This window comes from Marmota marmota, unplaced genomic scaffold (genome assembly GCF_001458135.2).
Source record: "Marmota marmota marmota unplaced genomic scaffold, marMar, whole genome shotgun sequence".
Classification (NCBI taxonomy): Eukaryota; Metazoa; Chordata; class Mammalia; order Rodentia; family Sciuridae; genus Marmota; species Marmota marmota.
Window position 1 is genome coordinate 311,804 of NW_025999929.1, and position 25,300 is coordinate 337,103.

The 25,300-nt window shown below is 41.2% G+C and overlaps 1 protein-coding gene across 8 annotated transcripts in view; it reads left to right on the forward strand.

The window, feature by feature from the left end:
- The window catches only part of Dusp22 (dual specificity phosphatase 22), a 64,129-nt gene that overhangs the window by 14,356 nt on the left and 24,473 nt on the right, over positions 1–25,300 (forward strand). For 5 of the 8 annotated variants that reach the window (XM_015506129.2, XM_015506126.2, XM_048800475.1 and 2 more), the window contains exons 2-3: positions 452–485; positions 9,465–9,547. In XM_015506129.2, the coding sequence (XP_015361615.1) occupies positions 452–485; positions 9,465–9,547 (117 nt within the window). Of the gene's footprint in view, positions 1–451; positions 486–1,335; positions 1,402–6,449; positions 6,684–9,464; positions 9,548–25,300 lie in introns of those variants that run through there. The other 3 variants (XM_048800478.1, XM_048800477.1, XM_015506130.2) reach the window with 3 other exon arrangements.

A 25,300-nucleotide genomic window follows, 5' to 3' on the forward strand; every position in this document is an offset into this window, starting at 1 on the left:
ACATGTGCAGCCATCACCAGGTCCTTTGAGCAGGTTTCCTACTGGCTGTGGGCTACTAGGGTTCAATTCCTAGGAACACAAAAAAGAAAGAAAAAAGACTGCTGTTTGAATTTGTGAGTTCATATTCAGATGGTTGGTGCAGTCTTTATGATTTCTCTGAATAATGTTTATTTCCCTTTCTACCCTAGTAGTCCTGGTCTACTAGGACTCTAGTACCCCTAATCAGCCTCAAAAAGAATTGAGCACAAGGAGCTGACAGCTAACAGTCTGGAGGCTGGAGCTGAAAGTGGGGGGTCCCCTATGCCCTCTGTCAGGAGAGTTTCTAGGAAGTGGGTGTGGCAGGTGACATACCAGGCTGTACTGGGTCTCACAGCTCAGGTGAGGGCTCCACCTCTGCACAACACTGTCTTCTTGGGGTCTACGACACTCACTTCCTGTGTCTCTCTCCTAGATCTTGCCTGGCCTGTACATCGGCAACTTCAAAGGTGAGTTATCTTTTTAATTATTGAGAAAATCTACCATCTTAACAATTTTTAAGTGAACAAGTCAGTGGCATTAGCTACATTCACTCGGTTAGTTGTGTAACCATCATGACTCTCCATTTCCAGAACTTTCTCCTCTTCCCAAGTTGAAACTCTGCACCCCCTTAAACACAAATTTCCTGTTTCCCCTCCCCAGTCCTTAGCAGTGTGAATCAAGCTGTAGTTGTCCTATGACTGGCATATTTCACTGAGGGTAATGTCCTGAATCCACACACATGATAGCAAGTGTCAGAATTTCCCTCTTTTTAAAGACTGAATAATAGTCCATTGTGTAGAGAGACCACATTTTGTTTTCCATTCATTTGTTGGTAGACCATTGTATTGTTTCCATCAAAAATAAGTTCACTTTTTAAAAGATCATTTTTAGACTCCTCATAATATGAGTGGCAGGCAAGGTGTAAACTGCCTACACACACCTGTCCTAGAAGTAGCCATCATTTGCACCCATGTCCTGACTCCTTGGCCAAGCCTCCCTGAGTGGTGTGGGTCTGTGTAGATGCCAACTTGACCTTGGATCCTCCTCTTAACTCTACCCTTCCTGGAATATTATTATCAAAATATAGTGAGCAACAGGCACATTTAGCAGCAATGTAGCTTATTTAAATAAATCCTTTGTCACTTTTATTTTCGAGCTATGGATAATAAATTTCAGAAGCATGTTTTTTTAAAAAATCATCTGGGAAACATGAGTGCCAATTTTGCTGGAGTTGACCTCCCACACATTTCTTTGCTGATTATTCAGTATTTTTATTGATTTTCAATCAACTATTGACTATTTTTGACTCATCCACAGAACCAAGCAGATGGTGGGCTTCTAGGGAGGGGACTGGGCCTTCTGCTCTGTGACATTTGAGTTTGGGTAAGTGAAAACACTGGTTCCTTAGCACTGAGATGAGGTACACTTAACAGGATGGATGAACCTAGGAAAATCAGACAAGTCTACACCTGTTTTGGGTTGGAAGCGCCAAATCTGATCATATGAGGCCAGTTCTCCTTCCCCCAATAAGCCGGAAGATAAGCAGAATCAAAACTGCTCCTGTTTTCAGGGCTGGGGATATAGCTCAGTTGGTAGAATGTTTGCCTTGTATGCAGAAGGCCCTGGGTTCAATCCCTAGGAAGACAAAAAAGGAAAAAAAAAAAAAAACTGCTCCTGTTTTCTGGCTGCTACTTAAATTTGTGAGTTCAGGTTCAGGCTGATGGTGTAATCTTTATGATTTCTCTGAATAATGTTTATTTCCCTTTCTACCCTGCTGTAGGACTCTAGTACCCCTAATCAGTCTCAAAAAGAATTGAGCACAAGGAGCTGACAGCTGCTAATTACTACTAGAACATGTTAAAAATAGTACTGGAGTTCCTAAATTAGTAAGCTCAGTAGTTCTGAAAAAGCAGTGAGTACTTTGTGGTAGCCAGGCTGGGTGCCTGGTGGGATACATTAACCGAGCAAATATCTTTAGAGAGTTATTTAGTGAGCTACTATTAACTGCTTTCATGGGGGTCATCTTTAGGTTTGAGAACAGAGTTTAGGCTATGTTCTTAAAATTGCTAGGTATGTTTGCAAATGAAAATTTTATATAAACACAGACCAAATTTAGTACTTCTGACAACAGTATATCAGAATTTTAACCTGACTCATAGAAAGCTATCTTCTTTTAGAGGGATACACCATGCACAGCATTAAGAAAATGTTTGAAACTCTTTTATACTAAAATCTATAATGTGTTGTTAAGTATTCAATGACACAGGAATCCTTTACAGTTTTGGGGTTCTTGTTTGGGGTTTTACCTATTAAGGGTCTTATTCTAAGCACACCTCTCCCTGTTCAAGTGTTTAATCCTTTGCCGGTGCCTTCAGTTATTCTTATTAGTATGTGATTGTGTTGTATTCAGTCAGTAATTCACCAAATACTTATTAAATACCAGGCTTGAAGCTTACCTAAAACAAAGGAATAAAGGGCATAGTTTAGCTCACAGTAGAGCACTTGCCCAGTGAGTGTGAAGCCCTGAGTTAGATCCCTGTCCCTCAAAAAAATAAAACAAAGGAATGTTAGTGCAGTGCATTGGCAAGAAGCAGGAAAGAAAAGTCATGTTTCATCTCTATAGTGCTGTGAGTTAACCCATCCATTCTGCTGCTTGTTGAAAGCTGGCCCTGTGGATATAGGCAGGTGTTCTCATCCAAGGATATTCAGAGTCCAGGCACAGGTAGGGACCAGGAAGGGGTCTGCAGAGTGCAGAGAGATGTCAGGTGGCTTGCCTTGGAATGCTGGGTACCCCTCTACTCACAGCCAGTTACGTGACCACAGATGAATTATGTAGTCTGGTCATGCAGGGTGGGATGGTGACATCAGTCTCATGGGCCATCCTGGTGAAGCCGAGCCAGACAGCACAGTCATGCTATTAGCTCAGCGTCTGGTGCCTGATGAAGGAAATTTTCACTCCCATCTGTAAAGTGTACCACACTTCAGGTTGTCACTGTCTTGAGAATAATATAGATGCTCATAAAGTATGGACACCTTGCCGTATCTGTAGTGGGCAACTGGGCAGTGTGAGTGAGCAAGGGTGGAAGCCCAGAGGAAAACGTGGACTCTTTCTTGCTCCAGGAAAATGAACCCAGTCATTATCTATGCATTAGTATGGTGTCTCATTTAGTCACTTACCCTTCCTTTTAAATTATAAATACAGTAAACCTAGTGTAATACAGCAAGAAGTATAGAAATGTATGAAGAAAACTAGTCACTCCTCTTTCCTGCCCCATCTCCTTCCCTCCCACTCCTCCACTCCATCTTCCCCTTTCTTCCTTCCTTTTGTCCATACCCCCTTCCTTCCTTAATACTCTCTGTCCTTCCAGTGGGATCTCCTACATATTATCTTCAACTCCTTTTTTTTTCCTTCTCTTTCTCCAATTTTGCATTGAATCACAGTTTTCCAACACCTGGTGATTTTCCACCACAAACCCAGCCCTCAGAGCCAGGTCTTGGAGGCTTTGCTGGGAGCCCTCCGTTGCAGTGACCTGTACCCAGCAGCCAGTTCTGCACAGGTGTCAGGAGGAGAGGCAGGGAGTGGCAGCGAGAAAGAACCACTCCTGCCTGGGCTAGTGGGTGGGGTTCACTGCTTCCTCACAACTTGGCACAGGCAAATGTAGATGTCAGCTGACAAAGAAAGCCCTCATTGTTCGAAGATGTCCACAAAAATCTAGAAGGGTGGGAACAAGCTATTCACTGTGTATGTGGGGTGATATGCATGGAGTTCATGTTCAAGGTCACAGAGCTTCAGTTCTGTGTCTGCTGGTGATACAGACTGTATCAGGTAGTGGGTCCCAGTGGTTCAGACGAAGTTGAGTGAGCCAATAACTGCATTTGAGTCTGAGCTGGTCTTCTGTCAGCTTAACCTGGATTTGAATGTCTTTGCAGCCAGTGTGGATTTGAAAACATTCAGAGGTGACACAGATTGAGACCCATGGAATAATAATAGTGGTAGTGTATTAGACTGTGTAATTTATTTATTTACTTATTTACTTACTTACTTACATACCAGGAACTAAACCCAGGGGCATTTAGCTACTGAGCATTTTATTTTATTTTATTTTATTTTATTTTATTTTATTTTACAGACAGTGTGTAACCAAGTTGCTTAGGGCCTTACTAAGTTGCTAAGGCTGGCCTCAAAATTGTGCAGTCCTCCTTCCTCAGCCTCCCAAGTCACTGAGCTTACAGGCATGCAACACTGCTCTGGCTTGGATACTTTATAAAGAAAACAAATTTATTCAGTTCACAGTTCTGGAGGATCACTTGCATGACACCAGCATTCTCACAATATGGCAGAGAAATCAGAAAGGAAACTGGGTATGCACAGAGGGTCCAAGCATGTGGGGAGGCCCCACTTTATAACAGCTTGCTCTTAGGAGAACTAACTCACTCCTCAAACCCAGAATTAATCCCCTCTGAGAGCAGATCTGATTACCTTCTACTAAGCTCATCTCTTAAAAGTACCAGCACTTTAGCAACACCACAATGGGGATAAAGCTTCTAGTGCATAAACCCTTGAGGCACAAACCACATCCAACCCTTTGCAGATGATGAAAATGACCATATGTTTACCACATATCAGGCACTGTTCCAAGCCTTTTTCTATCATTTAGTCCTTGCAGCAGTCCTTTAAGGTGGGTACTCTTACCATTGTCCCTCCTTTACAGATGAGGAAAATGAGGCATAGAAAAGTGTGCCCAAGGTCAGCACCAGAAAGCATCAGAGCCAGGGTGTGGTCAAGAAGAGAGCAGGTTGACTGCCCCATCTCAGTTCCCACTCCAGATTGGAAAGTGTCTGGCTTAACGTTGACCCCACCTACACCAATTTCATAACTCTAGAATTTATAATTCATAACTCTAGATGCCTTTAAATTAATTTCTCATTAGGAAGTAGAACATAAAAAAAGATTGGAAGGTTGTTTGGGAAATGATTCAGCATGTGGCCTGGGCTCGGAGCAGAGCAGAGGGTGCAGGCTCTACTTAAAGAAGAGACGTCCCTTCACACTCCTCCCCTGATTCTGGAATCCCCGAAGTAGAGTGGCAAGTGCTCCAGAAGTTTTTCCTACCCAAACATCCATTTTTCTATAGGGTGTGTTGAGAGGGGTGATTTCTAATGCATGCCCCAATACAGTTTTGTTAAATTTTATTCAAAGATGGTTCTGCTTGTCTTTTGCCAGACTAGCTCATTTCCCGTGGCCACTCTGGTATTCCCCATACCTTAGGATGGACTGCCCTTGCTCACTTTCGTTATCAGCCTAAGAACAAGAGCTGTAATTCCCCTTCCTAGGGAAACATGTGGAGTCACTTTGCCCTTTTGAGTACAGAGTCTTCAGATAAGCTCCCTGATACCCCACTAAGGTCTTACCAGTATCCATGGGGCCTTCCGTGCCAGGTGGGGAATAGACAATCCAGAGGGGACAAAACTGGTGGACATTACTATTTCAGTGCTCACTTTATGTAAAGAAGGTATTCGTTTCTTCAGAAGTCATGGAAGCCTCCAGGGTAAACAAAGGCAGGAGTACGCAAGAGTCCAAGGGCCCAGAGAGGTCTTGGCAGACAGGAGAAAAGAATTTGGTTAGAAATTACCACTGAGTAATTGGCTGTTCATGTTACTTATTAACACATTTATACTTGGGAACAATATTTTTAAAGTTTTATTTTTCCTAATTATAAAAATAATGTGTGCCAATTAGTAAAACAGATCAACAAATCCAAACATGATTGAACAATACTAAAGAAGATGAGACTTCTCAATAACTCCATATCCTGAGACACCTGTGGGTAATGTCCCTCTAGATTTTTTTTTAACATGTGAATTTTAACCTCTAACTTTCCTGTTGGTTATGAACTTGTTGCTTTTTTTATTCCAAGTGACTCTGAGTAGTTTTTAGAAATAGTACATACCAACACTCCATGTTGGGCTCCATTGGCAAGAGGTCAAAGGTCACTCACTCCATGCCCTCCAGGACTTGGTTGCAAGGCACACAGGAACTGGGGTTCTTATTAAAGTACAAATTTTAATTACAGAGTAGGTCTGAGATGGGCCTGGGAATCCACATTTCTGATACCATGCTGTTAATTGGAGGGCTGCTGGAAACTTACATGCTTATGCATATGCAGGTTGGTGCACACTGGTGGCTCCACTTTGAGCCTAACAGCTGTGTTCATGACCAATCCTATGGCCCTAGGTTGCCACCCAGAAAAACCAATGATTTGACGTCAGTAAGAAGACAAGATCTTGGGAGGAGGCATGGAGAAATGTTGGTCAGTTGGCGCTAAGTTACAGTTAGATAGGAGCAAGAAGTTCTGTTGTGCTGTCATATAGCAGGGTGACAGTTGGTAATGATAATGTATTGTATCTTTCAAAAAGCTAGAAAAAATGATTTTGAAAGTATTCATCATAAAATAAAATAAATGTTTGAGTTAATATGTTTAACCTGATTTAAATATTTTACAACATATACATGCATCAAAAGATCAAATGACACCCCATTCATATGTACAATTTGTATGTTTGTATGTATCAAAAACTAAATGTGAAAAAAGGAATGATAAGCCCATTGTCATCCTCTAGCAGTGTTGAGTGACACCCAAGTTCATGGATGGAGCCTATGGGAAAAGGTAATCTCAAAGTAGTGCACCTGCACAGACAGCACTGCGTGAGATAAAGCAGGCAGCAGGAGAGCTGCATCGGCCTGGGTCAGGTCACTTCCCTTTTCTGTAGTCCATGGTTTGTATGTGGTATTGATTGGGTTCTGTATTCACATCTGTATAACATTATCCCTAAACCACCTTTTAAAAATCTTAATCTATATTATAAAATTATATTTAGATTATGATTATGAGATTAGTTGTGTAGTGCTGGTTTCACAACTCTGTGAATGTACTAAAAATCATCACACTGTACACTTTTAAAAAGGTGAATTTTTATGGCATGTGAATTATATCTCCATAAAGCTATTATAAAAAGAAAAAAAAGCATAGTCTTCACTCCATATCTTCTGGGGATTGGTTCCAGGATACCCCATGGATATCAAAATTTGTGGATGCTCACATTCCTTATATAAAATTCCATAGCATTTGCATATAACCTACATATATCCTTTTGTATATTTTAAAATCACTTCTAGATTACCTATGATACCTAATACAATATAAATGCTATGCAAATAGTTGTTATACTGTGTTGTTTAGGGAATAATGACTAATAAAGTCTATATGTGTTCAATGTAGATGCAGTTTTTTTTTTCAAATTTTTTTATCTGATGTTTCAGAATGTGAAACCCTTGGATATGGCTGGCCCATCATACATTTAAATAAATATTGGTTGTTAAGATTCAAATGCTGGAAGAATTAGAATCTGGGAGAACCCTAGAGAAGACCATCATATGAGCCTGCTTCATCAGGCTGTTCCCATTTGGCTACATTGTCTGTGGGCTTCAAAAGCTCCAATTTATCTTGTTTCACTACTTGTCTAAAAATACACATATTGGCAATGATTGGGGAAATGCGTTTTAGTATGAATGTGGGAACCAGCTGCCTGTGGGTTCCTAAAGGATTCCTGTTCCTGCCTGTGTTAGTCAGCTTTCTGTTACTATAATAAATATAATAGGCAGTCAACTTACCATGTTGTTTTGGCTCACCATTTTGAAAGTTTCAGTTTGTGGTTGTTGACCCATTGCTTTGGGGGCCCATGGTAAAGTAACACATTGTAGTAGGAATGCGTGGTACAGGAAGCTGCTGATGTTATGGCAGCTGGGAAGAAAATAAAGAGAGGAAGAGGCTAGTGTCTCACCAGTCCTTTTCAATGTCACAACCCCAGCAACCTAAAACATCTCGGTACCAGGCTCCACCTCCCAAAGTTTCCATCACCTTCCAGTAGCACCAAGCCGAGGGTCAATCCTTTAACACAAGGGCCATTGGGGGAACCTTCCAAATACAAACTGTATAGTACCGTCTAATTTAAAATTAATCTGGCTAATATCCCAACTTGTGGTAGTGGCTGGGGGCTAGAATTGTATCCCCATGTGTGTGATGGAAACAGCTACTGTGCATATTGAAATTTGAAGCTCAAGATAATTAAACAATGAAGAAAGTAAATATAGACCAATATTGTACTATTACTTTTAAAGGCTTTTTCCTGACCTTGCTGAGTATTTGGAAGAGCATCTCTTAAATTTCTGCTTCATCCTCAAAGCCCGTTAGAAGTGTAAATTTCTTAGTTCCACTGTAGACCTAGAACTTAATCGGATCCCAGGAATCTGCCTTTCTAACAAGTCTACCAAATAGTTTGGGGCATGTTGAACTCTTAGAACCGCTTGTGCAGAATACACACAACTTACACAAGGGAAAAAAAACAACGGTAAATTCTGTCTCTTAATAAACCTGTATATCAGTTCAGCACCATGTGTGTGTTTATCCTTACATGTTTTTACAAATTGGGCATTACAGATTTGGTATACTGTATTTATAGTTTGATTATTGATTTTTTTTCCTGGCTTAACATTATATCCTGAGCATTTCCCCATACCATGAAATGTTCTCCAGAAATGTAATAATAAAGCATTTGCCGTTAAATCCCTTTGAACCCGTGTCTTTTGAAGAACTTGGCCAGGCCAAAGGCTCAAGAAAGCTGACTTCTTTCCTCCTTTTTTTTGCTGGCTCCCCATTTTTGTAAACTAGCAGAGGGTTTTAATTTGGAGGATCATGTCATTGGGTCTTTTCTACAGGTAAGAGTATGAGAAGGGAATATAATTTTGGTGTCTCTTTAGATTCATATGCAGATAACTTAATAGTCTATTGACAACTGATAGACAATTTTGTTTGGAATTTCTAAAATATCTTCCATTTTTTCCTTTGCTTGGAAGTTAATATAGATATATAACCAAACCACAGTCTTACCTCAGTCTAGACTTTTCCCTGCTTTTGATGTCAAGGTCAAGAAATACCTAGAAGGTTCCTCTGTCTTGTAAGTGATCTTTAGTATTTAGTTTCAAGTTAGATCACTAATCATTAAGAGGTAATTGGGCTTTTAAATATTTTAAACATCTTTATTGTTACATGTCTCATGTAAAAAGACTGACCTGAGGATGAGTGGCTTATACATGCTGACTATAAAATGACCTCATAAAATGACTTTTCTTGAACAACAGCCATCATGATCATAATGTTTATTAATTTAAATACATTTTAAGTTTTAGAGCAACACTTTGGATCAAAAGATATGCCAGTCAGAAATAAATTTAGGCAAAATGCATTAAGTAGTAGCCCTAAATTCCTTCCATTTGATTGTTCTAGATAGGGTCAATTATGAAATTTCAAGAAAGAAATGTACAAGTCATGTTGTGCTGTAATTAATTTGCAGAGAATATTAAATTGTCCATCCCCTTTCTTGGATGACAGATGCAAGAGACGCAGAGCAATTGAGCAAGAACAAGGTGACACATATTCTATCTGTCCACGATAGTGCCCGGCCCATGTTGGAGGTAAGAGAGAGCCATGTATATGTTCTGTGAGAGCCCGTGCATGCATTTGTATTCTGCATATGACATTAATGAAGGCAGCTGTATTCTTTCCGACAGGAGTGTGCTCCTGTGATTGCTGGTGGTATTAATTTGGGGCTCAGTCCAAGTTTATGTTTATGTTCCGCCTGTGGCCTGGTGGAAGGGCGTGTCCTTCTTTCTGATTGTACTCCTGCTGTATTGCTGGTTTGGCTTTCTTGGTTAAATGCCAAAAAATTAAACTGAGGCTCCATTTCCCTCTGGGTTTTAAGGACATTTAAAATCCATTTTCAAGACACAGATGTAGCTCAGTGATGGAGAGCTTGCTTAACATACCCAAGGCCCTCTGTTCGATCCCCAACACCACAGGAACAAAAGTAAAGAAATAAAATCTATTGTCATTCTTTCAAAATTATTTCTGGTTTTAGAATCCACAAGAATTAAAGTTTATTATTCACTCCTACCCCCACCCCCTTGTAAACTCAAGGATCTACCATTTGCATTCAGGAGTAAAAGACAGTGGAAAGTAAATTGTCCCTGATAATTTTCCAGCACTACTCTGGAAGGGAGACTGTTAGTGTGGAAATTGTCATGTTTTACAGTTTTGGGTAAACAGGGTGTGTCTGCTTGTACACTAATTCCAAAAACATCTTCAATTTACCCTGATGGATGGTTTGAGCTGTTGGCCAGGAGTAAAATCTATTTCTGTTTGTTAGCCTTGACACAGCCCAAGTTGCTTCTTTTTAGAAAATAATGCATGTATGGTTGTGATGTGTGTGTTTTTCTATTTTAGGGTGGGGTGTTGGAAAGGGAGGGGTGCTTTGTTCTGAAAGAAATAATCCTGGTTCAAGCTGTTTTTATTGAAATTCATATTGTACAAGAGTAGGTAATAATTTTTATGTTAAATTTATGTATTTTCTTTAGCCATTAGAGCTGACAGATTTTGGTTAGTGTACAACAAGCTAAATCAAATAAGGATATAGAATGATAAATGATTCTATTAAACAGTATTGTACCAGAGAACCAATCATAGGTGGTAAGTAAACCTCAGTACATCCCTCCAGATCTGGGAGCTATACTTCCTTCTGTTGTTTTAGCTCATAATTTTTTTGCTAAAGTTTTAAAAATTTATTTGGAGCATGATTTTATCAGAAGCAACAGCAGAACTTTTTTTTAAGTCAACATTTCTTTGAAAATATTGGTTTTATTTTTAAAACCAATAATAATCATTGCTGTTTAAAACATAGCCAAGCTATGGCCAAGTTAAACTACAAACTGGTCTTGATTGACTTCCTCTTAAATCACAAAAGAAGACTTGAGGTTTCCTTTATTTTAACAAATTACATAGAAGCTTCCTACACTCACCCACCAAGCCTGCCTTGCCACTTCATACTCCATCTTGTAGAACACATCATATGGCCGTGGCCCTTAAATCTTTCCATATTGTTAGTTCTCTGTAAGATACAAGGTCTTGGAGCCCGTATCTGTCCCACCTCTACCTTCTACACATAGAAACCACAACTGGAGAATGAAACAAGTAGGTACAAAGAGACCACTGTTTGCATAAAACCTCAGAGCTGTGGGCAAACTATGTTTCTTCATCAATCACTACAGAATCTTTTTTATTCCCTGGATAAATTGTCTATAATGATAAAATTCTGCCTTGAAAAAGAAAGAAGGGGGTGGGAAAGGAGAGAGGGTGAGAAGGAAGAAGGGAGGAAGGGAAGGGTTATGTGACCCTTCTATGATGGCTTTTACTTAGAAACATCTTTTTGCATTCTTTGGGCACTATTGTTACCTTAACCTTATAGTAACTTTTTCCATGTGATTTCATATTTATTAAGGGTTATACTGTAGCATAAAAGATTTAAACATTGCCCATCTTATTATATTTATTTTTAACATCACAGGTAATTCTTGAATATGTTATTTTAAAAGTCATCAATAATCTCTATTCCTGCACGCATGGGGAAACAGGGCACTAAAAGTTATTTGAGCTGATGTGCCCATAAGAGTACAGAGTCTCAGAGGTTTCAGAGCTTTGTTCAACAGTCTTCTGTCTAAAATTTTAAATTCAGTTCATGAACTTTTCCAGCCTAAAATTAGTATGGGACATTGTTGGAGCTGGTAGGGAATTCACAGAGGGATTTTATTCTTCCACAGGTCCATGCTGTGGGAGGGAAAGAGGGTAGGGACGGAGGTGTAAGGGGAGAGTATGGGGGGTGAGTTGATCCCCTTACCTGGTAGGGGACCCTAAAGGATGGTTGAGGAACAAGGTGTGGGAGAGGAAAGAGCTACCCCCCCCCTTCATTTTCTGAAATCTTCAAAACCAAGCTTGTTTACTGAATGGCCCCTAACTTACTTTGGGCAGCTGTAGTCTGGGGATGGGCATAAAGTGGAGAGGTGGGTACCATCTAAAATGGAAGGATTTGAGGGCTGTTACATCCATGTAGCAGGGTCAGGATCCTTGCTGCCAGGAAGGTAGGCATTGAGCACTTCACTGTAGATGCTTTCTTGGTTCATTTCCAACTTATATTTCAATAGGTTTTAAAGCTCTAGGGTACTTTGTATCAATTTTCAAGGGCTTTTAGAATCTTTAGGTCTACTTCTATTGCAAGGGCAGCTAAGCAAGAGAGGATAGGCATATTGAATTTGGTTTCTAGAAATGAGGAAACAGATCAGAGTTTTTTAGTATTCTCAAAGGATAGGCTATTGAGCCGGGTATGGTGGCACACACCTGTAATCCCAGGGGCTGAGATGGGAGGATCACGAGTTCAAAGCCAGCCTCAGCAAAAGCAAGGGACTAAGCAACTCAGTGAGACGCTGTCTCTAAATAAAATACAAACTAGGGCAGGGGATGTGGCTCAGTGGTCAAGTGCCCTGGGTTCAATCCCAAGTACCAAAAAAAAAAAAAGAATAGGCTGTTGAACAGTGGGCCTAGGATATGCTGCTTTAAGGAAAAATAAATTAAGGGAATTGAGCACACCACAGACCCTTCTGGAGATTTCATAGCTGTGTTGAAAGAACAAAGCTTCAGAAGATTTGTGTTGTAGACATGTATTTATCATGTCTTTCTGAGCAAGGATCCAGTTTATGTTATGCATGTTTGTGTGACCACCTACTAAGATCTCATGGAACTGTAGTCTGTGGACTACAGATCATGGGGAGCAGGAAAAGGTGATCTTAGGCCAAGGACCTGCCACCCACTGGAGTTAGGGTGAGCCTCCCAGGTGCATACTTGCTCAGAGGAGTGCCATACATCTCCCAAAGCTCAAGCATTGAGAGTAGAGGACCTTGTTGCCAGCTGAGGCTATCTTGGTAAAGATCAACATCTTTCCATATTGTTTTCCTCATTCTGTTTTGAGAACTTGCTAAGGATAGAATGCAAGATTATCATCTGACTCCATCATTGTGTGGACAAAAAACCTGCACTTGGGAAATGTAGAGGGAATTGCCAAGATCCCACAGCTGATCAGAGGGGTGGGAAGCTCAGTCTTGTCTCCCAGACTAGAATTTTCCTGCATGCCTCCCTGCCTCAGTCCCCTCCTGGCATGGCTAATGCTTCTTCTTATTTTTCTTTCTTTCTTTTTTTTTTTTTTAGTTTTGGGATAAAACCCAGGGGTGCTTAACCACTGAGCAACATCCCCAGCCCTATATTTTATTTTTTAATCTTGAAACAGGGTCTTGCTAAGTTGCTGAGGCTGGCTTTGAACTCACAATCTTCCTGACTTAGCCTCCCGAGCCTCTGGGATTATAAGCATGTGCCACCATGCCCAACATGGCTGATACTTCTGACAGCTGTATTGCCAGATATTGCCAGATTAGCTTTAGAGTTGCACCATTTGTGCTCTTACTAACAGTGTATGAAAGTGCTAGTTTACTTGTACCATCATCAGCACAGGACTTTCTTGAGCTTCTATTAATGCCAAGCCCAGGGACAGGTGCTCAAGATAAGTAGTGATTTTTTTTCCACTCTCTGCCCTGACAGAGCCCTTGGTGTAGAAACAAGATATATATATCCTGGTTATTTTATAAACATTCATGATCATTACAGTCCAGTTAGAGAAGGCAGGTGGCAAGTCAAATAGGAAGAGAGTAGAATAGAAGCCCAGAGAACAAGGTCCCTCTTCTGCTCATGAATTTGAGGCTATTTGCAGTGAGCATACATTTGACTGGGACTTTAGTGATGACTAGGAAATCAGAAAGTTTGTTTTGTGATATTATAGCCAAAAGAAGGCTGGTAGAAAAAGCCAGCATGTGACTTCCTCTGGATGGCCTTGACTCCTCACCACAATCTTAATGATTTTCCAAGAATTCTGAGCCCAGCAAGGCAGATGATGTTGTCCAGGTTCCTTCATGGTATAACTCTTCTGGGTAACACATCATTGCTAATGCCTGGAAGAGTCAGTGCTGGAACCCGAGGCCTTCTCACTATAAAGGCAAGGATCTTCCTGCCAGACATGATCCTTTGGGACTGTATTTTGGTATCAAAACTTTGGAGCATATGTTACTGGCTCACTATAGGAAAAAAAATCATTGACACATGTGTTCATTTCAAATACAAAGACCCAGATTTGTAATTGTAATATTCAGGGGTATAAAATACCTTGTTATTCCATTGCTCTGCTTAGGACTTGGCCAAGGAATTGCTTTTGTTTGCTCAGAACTATTTCCTAATTTTGGAGAATAGATGTGAACAGGTGTCTTCAGCATCTACTGTTTATTGTAGATTTTAGCAGGGGTGAAAACTCCTATCTCAGAAATGGTGATTTTTAAAATCAGAAACCTGATATTGTTTGTAGGTGCTGAGGAAGTAAGACTGAGCAATGAAAGGTTTCTCCCTTCCCCTGAAAAAAGAAACACCTCTGTCTTTCTAATGTAAAAATTTCAGAGTTTGTTTCATTTTTCATTCTTTGTATTTAACCAGACCACCTGCAGGAAACAAAACTATTTTTTTCATTATTAACAAAAATACATTAAAAGTATTCTCATTTCTTCCCATGGTTGGTAACACTAAGAATTTTGATTTTGAAATGATGCATATTGTTGGATTCAATGGAGAAAAAATGTACACATGTATGCAAATGAGAATATTACATATACTAGGTAGATTTTATGAGCTAGGATTTGACTTGGGTATTTTCTATTTTAGGTGTGGTTTTTATATTTAAACCATTTAAGTGTGTATGTGTATTTTTGAAGAAAAGGGTGTTTTCATAGGCAGACATTTATTCTTGATTCTGCTTTATATATCCTTTAACACTAAAGACATTTTTTGAGACATTTGCTCCCAGAATTTGATTTTCTTCTCAGTCTTGTTTGTAGTTGGCCACTTCTCCTAGTTCTGAAATGTATTGTTTTCTCTATGTCTTTACTGCTGCCTTCATTTACCTGTTTATTCATGAGGAAACTCACTGAGATGAGATGCCCATTGGGCTTGGATAGTCCTGTGTTTTCACCCTTTGTTGATGCTCCCTGTCATGTGTCCCTCCATTGACCCTTTCCATTGCTCTTAAAATTTTGTTGGCTGCCCAAATATAAAGCAAATCAGAACAAGATGCTAAGTGGTGTTTGAAGTATAAGAAATAGGCTTCTATTCCTCCTTCTTTCTTCCTTCCCTCCCTGTTTTTTAAACTTTTTATTATCACGTAATAATTGCATACATTAGCGGGGTTCAGTGTGGTATGTCACATGCATACAGCGTGCTCTAATCTCAAATATGGTCTCCCCTGTTCCCCCACATCTCAGCTTCTCGTAATACCACTCTACAAGTTTGGCTTTCTTTTTTCTTCAATTCCACATATAAGTAACAATGTATAGAATTTGTCCTTCTGGGTCTGCCCTTCCTTCCCTCAAAGCTCAGACCCAACTCTTCTTCCTCTAAAAGGGATACTTCGGTGGCCACCAATCTCATGCTCCCCACTTATTCTATAAATTTTGTCCTGTTGGTTGGGGCATGACTTATATACACTCTGTGGCAGCTCCTGTAGTAGATCAAACAGCTACCTAACCTCTGTTTGATGTTTCAAGTCTTCTGGCCCATGCCAGGCTCCTGAGCTGGTCTGCAAGCCTGTCCCAGGCGGGTGCCACAAGTGGGGTTTCTTTGGTTCCGACAGCATTCAGCTCAGGCCCAGCACATCCAGCTCCCCTCTGTGGATGCTTGCTAAAGAATGAGAGCTGTGTGGGGTTTTAGCTCCATTCCAAAGCAAGACATCACATCTTTAATTACTGTGGCTCATTGGAAGTACGAAAGCAGAATGAATAAATAAATATATGGAAGTTAGGTTAGAGTCATTCTTCCGTTCTTCCCTTATCCAATCCCTTCTCCTTCCCCCTCAGTTAGGGAGGAGATGAGGGAAAGGAGAAATACTGGGGACTGAATTTGAGCAAACTATATTCTATACTTTTTAAAAATTATGTCAAAATGAATCCTTATGTGTAACTAAAAAGAAGCAATAAAAATCGCTGACTTGTAAAATTTAAAACAATAAAAAGAGTGGGGGAAAAAAGAATGGTTAATTAACCATGAGTAATTAATGAAGCAGCCTCCCATATATGGGCTGTTTGTGTGGTTCCTTATTTGTCAGGAAGAATTGGCATAGTGCAACCCAGAATCCCCAGTGAGGCTTCTGTGATTTGGATTGATCTCTACAGAGTACTTCAGCTGCCTTTGGTTGTATAGAAGCTTGGTCCTATGAGGAGGACCATTCATCTAAGACATAAACAATTAAAAGAAGATTTGCCATGCTCAAGTCTCCGTGCCTGAGGTTGGGGCAGAGATGTTGGAGACATTATCTCAGACTTCATGGAACTTGTTGTCGAGTCATGAGAAGCTGAGAGAACATTCAGGTCACAGAGATTGACAATCTGGCTTGTGAAGGGAGGGTCCATTTCCAGTGCTCCTCCTCTGGCAGCCATGCAGGCAGACCTTCAGTTCAGACCTATCACCTTCTGCTCTGTCTCTCTCTCTCTCTGCTTGGTGACCACATCAGTCTTTGGGCTCTCAGGACCCAGAAGCTCTTCCTGCCTGAACCATGTGCCACTCTTTTTTTCTAGCACAAGGAGGATAAACACCCAAAGCCCACATCTTGTACACATAGAAGTATACAAATATCTCTGTTCATAATAACAAAGAGTTGGAGCCAACCCACCTATTCAGCAAAAAGTAATGATCAGTATGGTTTGTGTCTCGTGAATTCATATATGATGCATGACATGCTATATCCTTGTGGTCTATGGTTAACAGGTACAAAGTAATTATGTCATTTAGGTCATCTTACTCTTTAAAGGAGTAAGACACATCTTTAATAGTATAGACTATTTTCAACATTAGTATGCTGCCGTTTTGCTGTATTGATTGGACATCAGAATGAATTTATTTCCTTCTTTTAGGATTCACACATTACCCTAGTGATGCAACTTGAAGCATTAAGCAAGATTTTCTATTTGGAATGGCCACTGGTTCCTCCAAAATGGCTGATTTTATTTATCTCATTGGCACTGCAAAAACAACCTGCTATAAAGTTGCTAGTGAAATCCAGGACCTTTGAAACAAGTCATTGTTTGACCTGGAATGGTTTTCAGATTGGTAGTTGTTTCCAGAAAACCTCAGTTGTTTTCACTTCTCTAGGAAAATCTCTTTGATGTCACCCAAGAATCAGTGATACCAGCTCTACCCAAGCTTGCATCAGCTTTCATGTGTCAAGGCAAATTTGTTTGAAGCCAACCCCAGACTTAAATAGATATGACTCAAATAGAAATGATCATGGTAGGTATCGAAAACTGCCTCGTAATCGCTCTTTCTAGAATCAAGCTGTCTCCAAGTTCCTTGTGTGTGGGCAGTCAAGTGCCTGAGAGGCACTTCCATCTGCCTGACAGCACTTCTACCACCAACTCACTTGCAAATAGAGTTCTAGAAGTACTGCAGCACAAATAGACCAGAAGGACTGAAATTTTCTAGTACTGACTTGATTTCTAGAAAGGAAGCTATTTTGTTTCTGTCTATAAATGAAAGAACTCTACCTTCACCTTCTGTTGGCCCCAGTGTTTCCTCTGTGGACCTTGTCTTTAGTGTTCTTACTCATTGACCAGTATCTCCTCACACTTGAATACTCTTTCTAGATTTTTCTTTCAAATCTCATTTTCTTTTTTTCTTTTTTGAGTGTATCTTTAACTTTTAATTTTAAGATAACTGTAGGTTCATATGAAATTGTAAGAAATAATACAAAGAAATACCTTGTACCTCTGCCTGAATTCTTCCAGAAATTGGGAATAGCTTATACAACTAAGTCCCAGTTTCTTGAGTATTTCTTGCTAAGCTCCCTTCTTGTCCCTCTTCTCCTGATGCTTGTGCATGATTGGGTTCTAAGTAGATGTGTGCAAGGACTGTGTTCGTAGAGTGGACTTGCCTGGTTTGTGTCCCTCCAATCCTCAGTGGAGAATACACATGTAAGCAAGATCAGCCAAGATCTTCAGATCAAGATTTTGGGAGAACCATGTACCATGCAGCCTCCTCTATCTATTTTCAAACTGCTTGCATCAAGGTTGCACATAAGTGTTGAAACATGTGGCCCAGATGGTAAGAGCTCTGCCAGTCTATACAGATCTAAATTCCCATGGGCTGGGGAAGACTATAAAGCCCGAGGTGTTGAAGCAGCTTCATAGTACTAGTATAGTTTGACCAAGTGGGAAGGAGGAAGAAAGATGTCTCCAGAATGAGCAGCCCTTCAAGCAAGTCCGGAAATGAGAATAAGCCCTGGAGCCGTAAGAGATGCTCCAAGGAGTTCCTTCTGATGATAGATTGGAGAGGGTGGTCTGTACAATGGGGCAAAAGTAATACTATCTTCCTTTCTTCTTTTGGCTAAATTGGAAGTTATTCCTCCAGATTAAGCCAACATTTATTGAGCACCTACCTTGCAGCAAGAATTAAGGATAAAATTTGAAGAGAACAAGAGACCTTCCAATAAGTAAACAGGTGCATAAAATCTTAAAATAGCAAAGTTTCAAATGCACACCAGATGCAGAGTTCTCCAGGGAACCCAGGAGGCAATGGTAGCCAGCAAAGCTTCACCAAAGAAGTGACAATTTTATGTGGTCCTAAATGGTAATACAAGTGTGCTCGATAGTAATTGCAAGAAGAGACAATTGGAGTTGGGGATGTCAAAGAGTAAAGAATACAGGACATTCAGTGACATGGGGCATGCAGAAGGATAGAGTGTACTAATGCACAGGGTGTGCAAAAGGCAAGGTGTGTCCTAGCTCTCCTAAAATGGAGCAGGTATTCAGGGTTGCCAGACTGGAAAAGCAGGCTCAGAGCAGATTAGGAAAGGTCTCATTTGTCATGCTGAGGAGTCTGAGCTTTATCATGTGGGAAGTGGAGACTCATCCAAGATTTATACACAAAGTCAGGAGACACATTCCAACTGCGTTTCCAGGATCTTTACTTGGAAATGGAATGTAGTGAAAGAGATGGATATCCCAGAGATCACTGGGAAGTTTTTGCTATAGAACTGATTAGAAATGATGAGAGTTTGAACTGGGACACTGAGGAGTGGGTTTTCCCCCCTAGAAGAAAATCCGCAAAATAACAAAACAATATTAAAAGGAAAAGGATGGGTAAAGATTGTGCAGCAAAAACATGAACCAAAAGAAAGAGGGCATAGTGATAGTTTTAATAAATACAACAGAAGTATAAGCAAAAGAAAAAAATCATTGGGGTAAAAAGGGAAACCACATAAATGAAAGAAGAGAACCCATTGTGATGTTATAATGCTATCAACCTGTAGGCACCCCATAAAACAGCTTCGAAATATAGAAAGTCATTTCTCAGGTGGAATGAATAGAATTTAGCTAGGAGTTAGATTTGGGGGATGAAGCAGCAGAGGTTTTGGAGTGTCTGAGGTTACAGCTTGAGGGACTGATAGAACAGACAGCTGTGCCACTATGGATGTGAGTGCCCAGAGGGTGAGTTCAGTCCAGGACTCAGACTGGATATAAAGATTTGAGAATTATCAGTGTATATATGCAGCCAGGCCCTTGGATTTAAATAAAATCATGTAAGAAACGCTAAGACAGCATGATCAGGAGATGATGACTGTATCATAATCCCATCTTGCTTTTACATAGTGTTGTGGTAAATGCTTTCAAAACATGTTAGCACAAGATCTCATCACTCACCACATTTACATTGTGAGATGGATGCATGTTTAACATTCCTATTAACTCCTTGTGCATTTTAGTTCATCTCTACTCCTCAGCATGTAGTCCTTGTGGTTCTCTGCAGGATCACCAGCAAAGTTCAGAGTTGTGTTGTGTTCCACCCCAAGGTGAGACTCTGAGGTTGCCCTGGTCATCACTCCTAACCAAAGAGGTCCCTCATGTGTGGCTGCTTTAGGGGCTAAAAGTGACATAAAAAGCAAATCTGGCAATAGGGGACATGATTTTAAAGGAATTTCAAAGGGAAGAATGGCTTGGTTTTGTGGAAACAACCCAAGGAGAATCCATGGAGGGAAAGTGTGTTTCTGGCTCCAAGTCTAGGTCTGGAGAAGGTATTTCACAAAGTAGGCAAATTTAGTTTGTGACTATGCCAGCATTGCTTTTCTCTGCCTCCTTCTAAGGCCAGTGTAGTCAGCAGTGACCTATGAACTTCTCTGCCAAGGAACAGTTTATAAGAGTAGGAGGCCAAGCCAAGTCTTTGGCTGGCCAACTAGCAAGAGAAGCCCAAGAATTGTGGAGATGTAGGATGGTATCCCCAAAAGGATTCCATGGGTCACAGGCTCCTTGAGTGGAAGGTCCAAGTCAGAAAGCAGAAGTTTGAATGGGAAATCAAAGATGGTCAGTTGGTTAAGAGCCAAAGCAGGTTTAAAGGTCAATATGGGCACTGTTTTGTTTTTAGCCATAAGAAAAGTGATTTAAATGTAGCCTGGTTTACTGGAGATTGGTTTAAGCAAATCTTCTGTTTTCAGATGCTCTTAATAATTCATTGCCGGGTAGGCAATGCAGGTGGACCTGCCACACCTGCAAGGGAAGTGATCAGCCTTATTTAAAATTCTGAGAGTAAAGCAATAGCACCTAGCTGGTTTCATCATCTCAGTGCAAGCCAAGTTAACAAGCTGTGTCCTAACTACTTTGTAAAATGTGTTCTCCTCTCTTTGGTCTGATTCTCTAGGATGTTCTGGAGATCTGTATGTGTGTGTTTTCAGGGAAAGGATGGGTTTGAATTGAGAAATTATTTCTCTCCTTTCAGTTATCACCACAACTAGGGCAGATGTCAAGTTTCAACCTTGATCACTGCAGGAGCACTGTCAGCTACCTTTTACCCTCTTCTATGATGGGAAAGAAATGAAATGTGTGGTGAAAGTTCCAGCAAGCAATCATAGGTGGCTTTCAGTGCTGAGCTAGGGAAAAGAAATAGGTGTGTCTGAATTCTAATTAGACTCTCTTTCCCTTGACCCAGATTTTTCCCCAACTAAAGGGAGATGATCCACAAGGCCTGTGACCCCTTTGGTGAGAATCACAGCCACTACCAGAACCAAGGGGCAGATATATGGAAAGTGGCGAGTGGGCTGTCCTTTTGTCATCCCAGAACAGCTGCAAGGAGATAGGCTGCCTGTTACTTTGTAATTCTGGGGCGAGGCATCTCAGAAGAACAAAGCTGAGCCCAGACATTGGCTTAGAAACTGTTCCTAGGCAGAGTAGTCCATAGGTTATCCACAAAGGAGGCAGAGACTAGCAATAGTGGAGTGGTTACAAACTGAATTTGCCTACTCATGAAATACTTCGTCCATGAGACCAGCTCCACAGCACCTAAGTGGAAGGCAGTTCCAAATCACTCTAAAGGATTGTCAGTTTAAACAACATTAGGGAATAGTCCAACCCTGTGCCCTAAAGAAATTTTAAGAAGCCTGTGTTAGTTACCTTTTCATTGCTATGACCAAAATACCTCACAAGAACAACTTAAAGGAAGAAAAATTTATTAAGGCTCATGGTTTCAGAGGTATCAGTCCATGGTCAGCCTACTCCATTGCTCTGGGCTTATGCTAAGGTATAACATCATGGTGCAAAGGTATAGCAGAGGAGTGGTGCTCCACTCATGGTGACCAGAAAGCAGAGAGAGTGTGTAAGGAAAGGATAGCAGAGAAGATGCGCCCTTCCTGGACATGCCCCCAGTAATCCAACTCCTCTAGCTGCATCCACCTACCTTCAGTTATCACCCAGTTAGTTCATTCAAACTAGGAAGCACTGATTAGGTCACAGCTCTCATAATCTAATCATTGCACCTCAGAACATTCCTGCACTAGCATAGGAACTTTAGGGGGAGCACCTCATATCCAATCCTCATATTAACAAAGTAGGAATCACATTCCCACATGTTGTGTTTTTGTATTGTCTTATTTTTACATTAACCTGAAGTTTCCTGTCTGTTATGATGAAAACTGCTCCTGCTATTCCTGCATGTGTGGTGGCATCACAACTGATGATTTCCACTGGTCATCCTGAGACCCTGCTGACCGCAGTGAGGGGCCTCTGGCCTCCTTGGTAGCTGAGGCTGTTTCTACCTTTGTGTTTTCCCACATGTGCTCTGACCAGAGTGGCCTGGGGCTTCCTTCTGTGCTACAGTGCAAGAGGATGCAGCTGTCAAAATAAAAATAGCCTGTCAGATTGTTCCACCATGGCAGGCCTAGGGAGGGGGAGTGACGAAGTGCCGCCCTGAGAGAGAAGGCCCTGGAACACTGGTTCATTCTTCCTTTTTTTTTTTCCTTTTGGTACCAGGAATTGAACTGAACCACTGAGAGGTGCTCAACCACTGAGCCACATCCCCAGCCTTTTTTACTTGTTTTTAATTGAGAGACAGGGTCTCACAAAGTTGCTGAGTCTGGCCTTGAACTTGTGATCCTTCTGCCTCAGCCTGAATTGCTGGGATTCTAAGTGTGCACCACCGCACCTGGCTCTGGAACGCTGGTTCTTAAGTAGAATGAAGAACATGCTCTCCAGCCACATCTGCTGTGTGTTAACATCAGACATTGCCATGGAGAGCAGAAGTACAGGTTCTTTAGTTCATTTCACCACATTGTGAGACTCTTCTCCCCATCCTACCAGCCCCTGGGCTTGTTTTCTGACAAGAGCTTCCATGGCCCTTCTGTGCTGCCCATGCTTGTACCTTCACCACCTCTGGGCTGAGCACATCATGACCCTGAGCCCTACCTTTGGAGGACTGACCAGTCCTTGAGGGTAGCACCATGCCCGTCAGCATTTGCCTTATTCCCAAAACAAACATTGCTGGGGTCTGATCCCAGACAAAGGACATGGAGTTAGGCTCAGGGGTCATGAAAGCTATTAGAAAGCATTTCCTCAGTGCTGCACATCATGTCCAAGCCTGAAGACAAAAGGCCACCTACAAAGCCACTAACTCACACCGCAGTTGAGTTATTCTTCTGTCACAAGCAGTGGCACCTGAGACCTCATTGGTTTAGTCATCTGCAAAAGAGGAAAAAATAACCCCTGGCATAAAGAGCTGAGAAGGTGAGCCTGGCTCAGACATATGTACTCATGGAGATACAACTGGTGTTCACTCAGCCCAGTCTCTGTGATGCTGCATTTGATGGTAACTGAGCAGAGAAGACTGCCATTGAGGGTGAGCCATTGAGCACAGACCTGCCATCAACAGTTTATTGCACCTACTGTATACTGGCATTACAATTAGAGTTTTTACATATTGAATCTCATTTCTTGTTTTAAAAACTCCTATATTCAAGAGAAATCCCTCTGTCTCTCTTCTTCTAGCAGAGCAAGGAAGAAACCCTAGCACAGCTCTTGATTAACGAGGAGGCTTTCTAAGAAACCAGTGTTCTCTGTCAGAAAACATTTAAATGGGAAGAAAATATGATGTGCAAAATGGACTCAAGTCATCAGAATGACTTTGTGAGATGGGAATCTCTAGACAAGGACTCAGCATAGTTTTGTCTGTCAAGGCCCAGGAAATAAGGTTTTGGGACTTTGAGGGGACACATAATAGGAGGGTATGACTGTGCCTCAGTAAACACAGCCTTGGTTTACCCACCCAGGCTTCCCTGACAGGTAGCTAGAGAAACCTCTGTGACTGAGTAGGCATGCTCACAGGAGCTCAGGCCAGGCTTGAGCCTTGGGGCTGTGTTGTCCCTAGTTTAATGCAGTCCTGAAAACGTCCAAGAATTTTAACCTGGAATTTACGTGTTATAATTTTGCATTGCTAGTAATCCCTCTCACCACATGCTGTGGGACCGTTGACAGTGGGTAATAGAAGTAAGGAGGATGCTTAGGCATTCTAAGACTGCTGTTGTTACTCTGCAGCCTACTGCAGGTACCTCAATCAGCTTAGGAGCAACACTTTTAGGGCACAATGGGTGGGTGGCCATAAGTTTTAAAATTCTAAAGATATACCTGTCCTCTTAGGCAAATGCTTCCCTCAATAGCAAGCATTTACTAATGATCTATAAGAGCTAGGAGACCAGTAGAAATATAATTACCATAGGACCTGGCCATTCCAAGTTTGGGGAGGTCTATTGAAGACATTGGCCATTCACAAGCAGCCCTGGACCCCTGTGCTGGGCCATGGTACCTGTGTAAAGGTGATATCATCTGACATTCAGAATAGGGAGCTGGACTCTTTGCAGGAAATAGAGGCTCAGGAGGTGAGGGGAACCGGTACATTAGGGATGGTTTCAATAAGGAACAGCCATTTGGATGAGTCCTAAGGTAGAGGATATTCTAGAGAGATGAAACTACAGGAACTCAGGGGTGGCAGTAAAGTACAGAATATTTGGAGACAGTCACAAGCAGCCCAGTGTCCCTGGAGTTGGGGACAGAGAGAGCACACAGGTAGAGGTTAGGAAAGGGGCTTGTAGACAAGTGGAAAAGGACTTTGAAGATGAAATGTCTTCATTTTTCAGATAAGGAAGAACCACTGAATATGTTGTAGCTGCACATGACCCAATAAAATATTTATCTTTTACAGAGAGAATGTTTTCCTTAATGATATTCATAGAACACTCCTGAAGAGTCAATTAGTGATCTATCTGCTGATTCATGGCCATTTTTGATATGGTTATTTAGCAGTAACCTGCGTGAAGTGATATGCAGACTGCTTTGGTTTGAAATGTCTGCTGAAACTGGCCCCAGTTTTCATGAGTCACAATTGTGTACATCAGCAGGTCCTCACACTGAACCGAAATTACAGCAGAGGCTTTCGGTGGTGAGATGGAGATGGTGTGAATCTCCTCTCTACCTCCCCATAACCCTCTCCACGTTGGCTAAAGGAACTCCTATGTGCTGATGAGGCCCACTTTAGCTTTTTCATTGAAATACCTTGAACAAAAATAAACATTGAGTTCTCATCTGTTGATCTGCCGAGTCAAATGTATGTCGATTTTTGACTAACCTGAAAGAAGCCAGCAGGTGTAGGAGGTTTCTCATTTGCATTTTGTCTCACAAAATCAAGCCCAAGGCTAAATCTTGTCTGTCCACTCTGACCTTCCTACCCACTCCCCACCCCACCAAGGACCACAGATTTCTTGGAAGTTGTTATTTGTAGCACTGCTACCTAAATTTAGTGCATGCAGGAAGAATCAGGGGCAAATGGGTACTTTAAGAAAATAAATGCCTCTTCAGTTTAGAATCTAGGCTTAAAATGTATTACGTAGCATAACAACAGGACCATATCTATCTTCAGTGATGATTATCTACAGTAATTTCTTTGAGAAT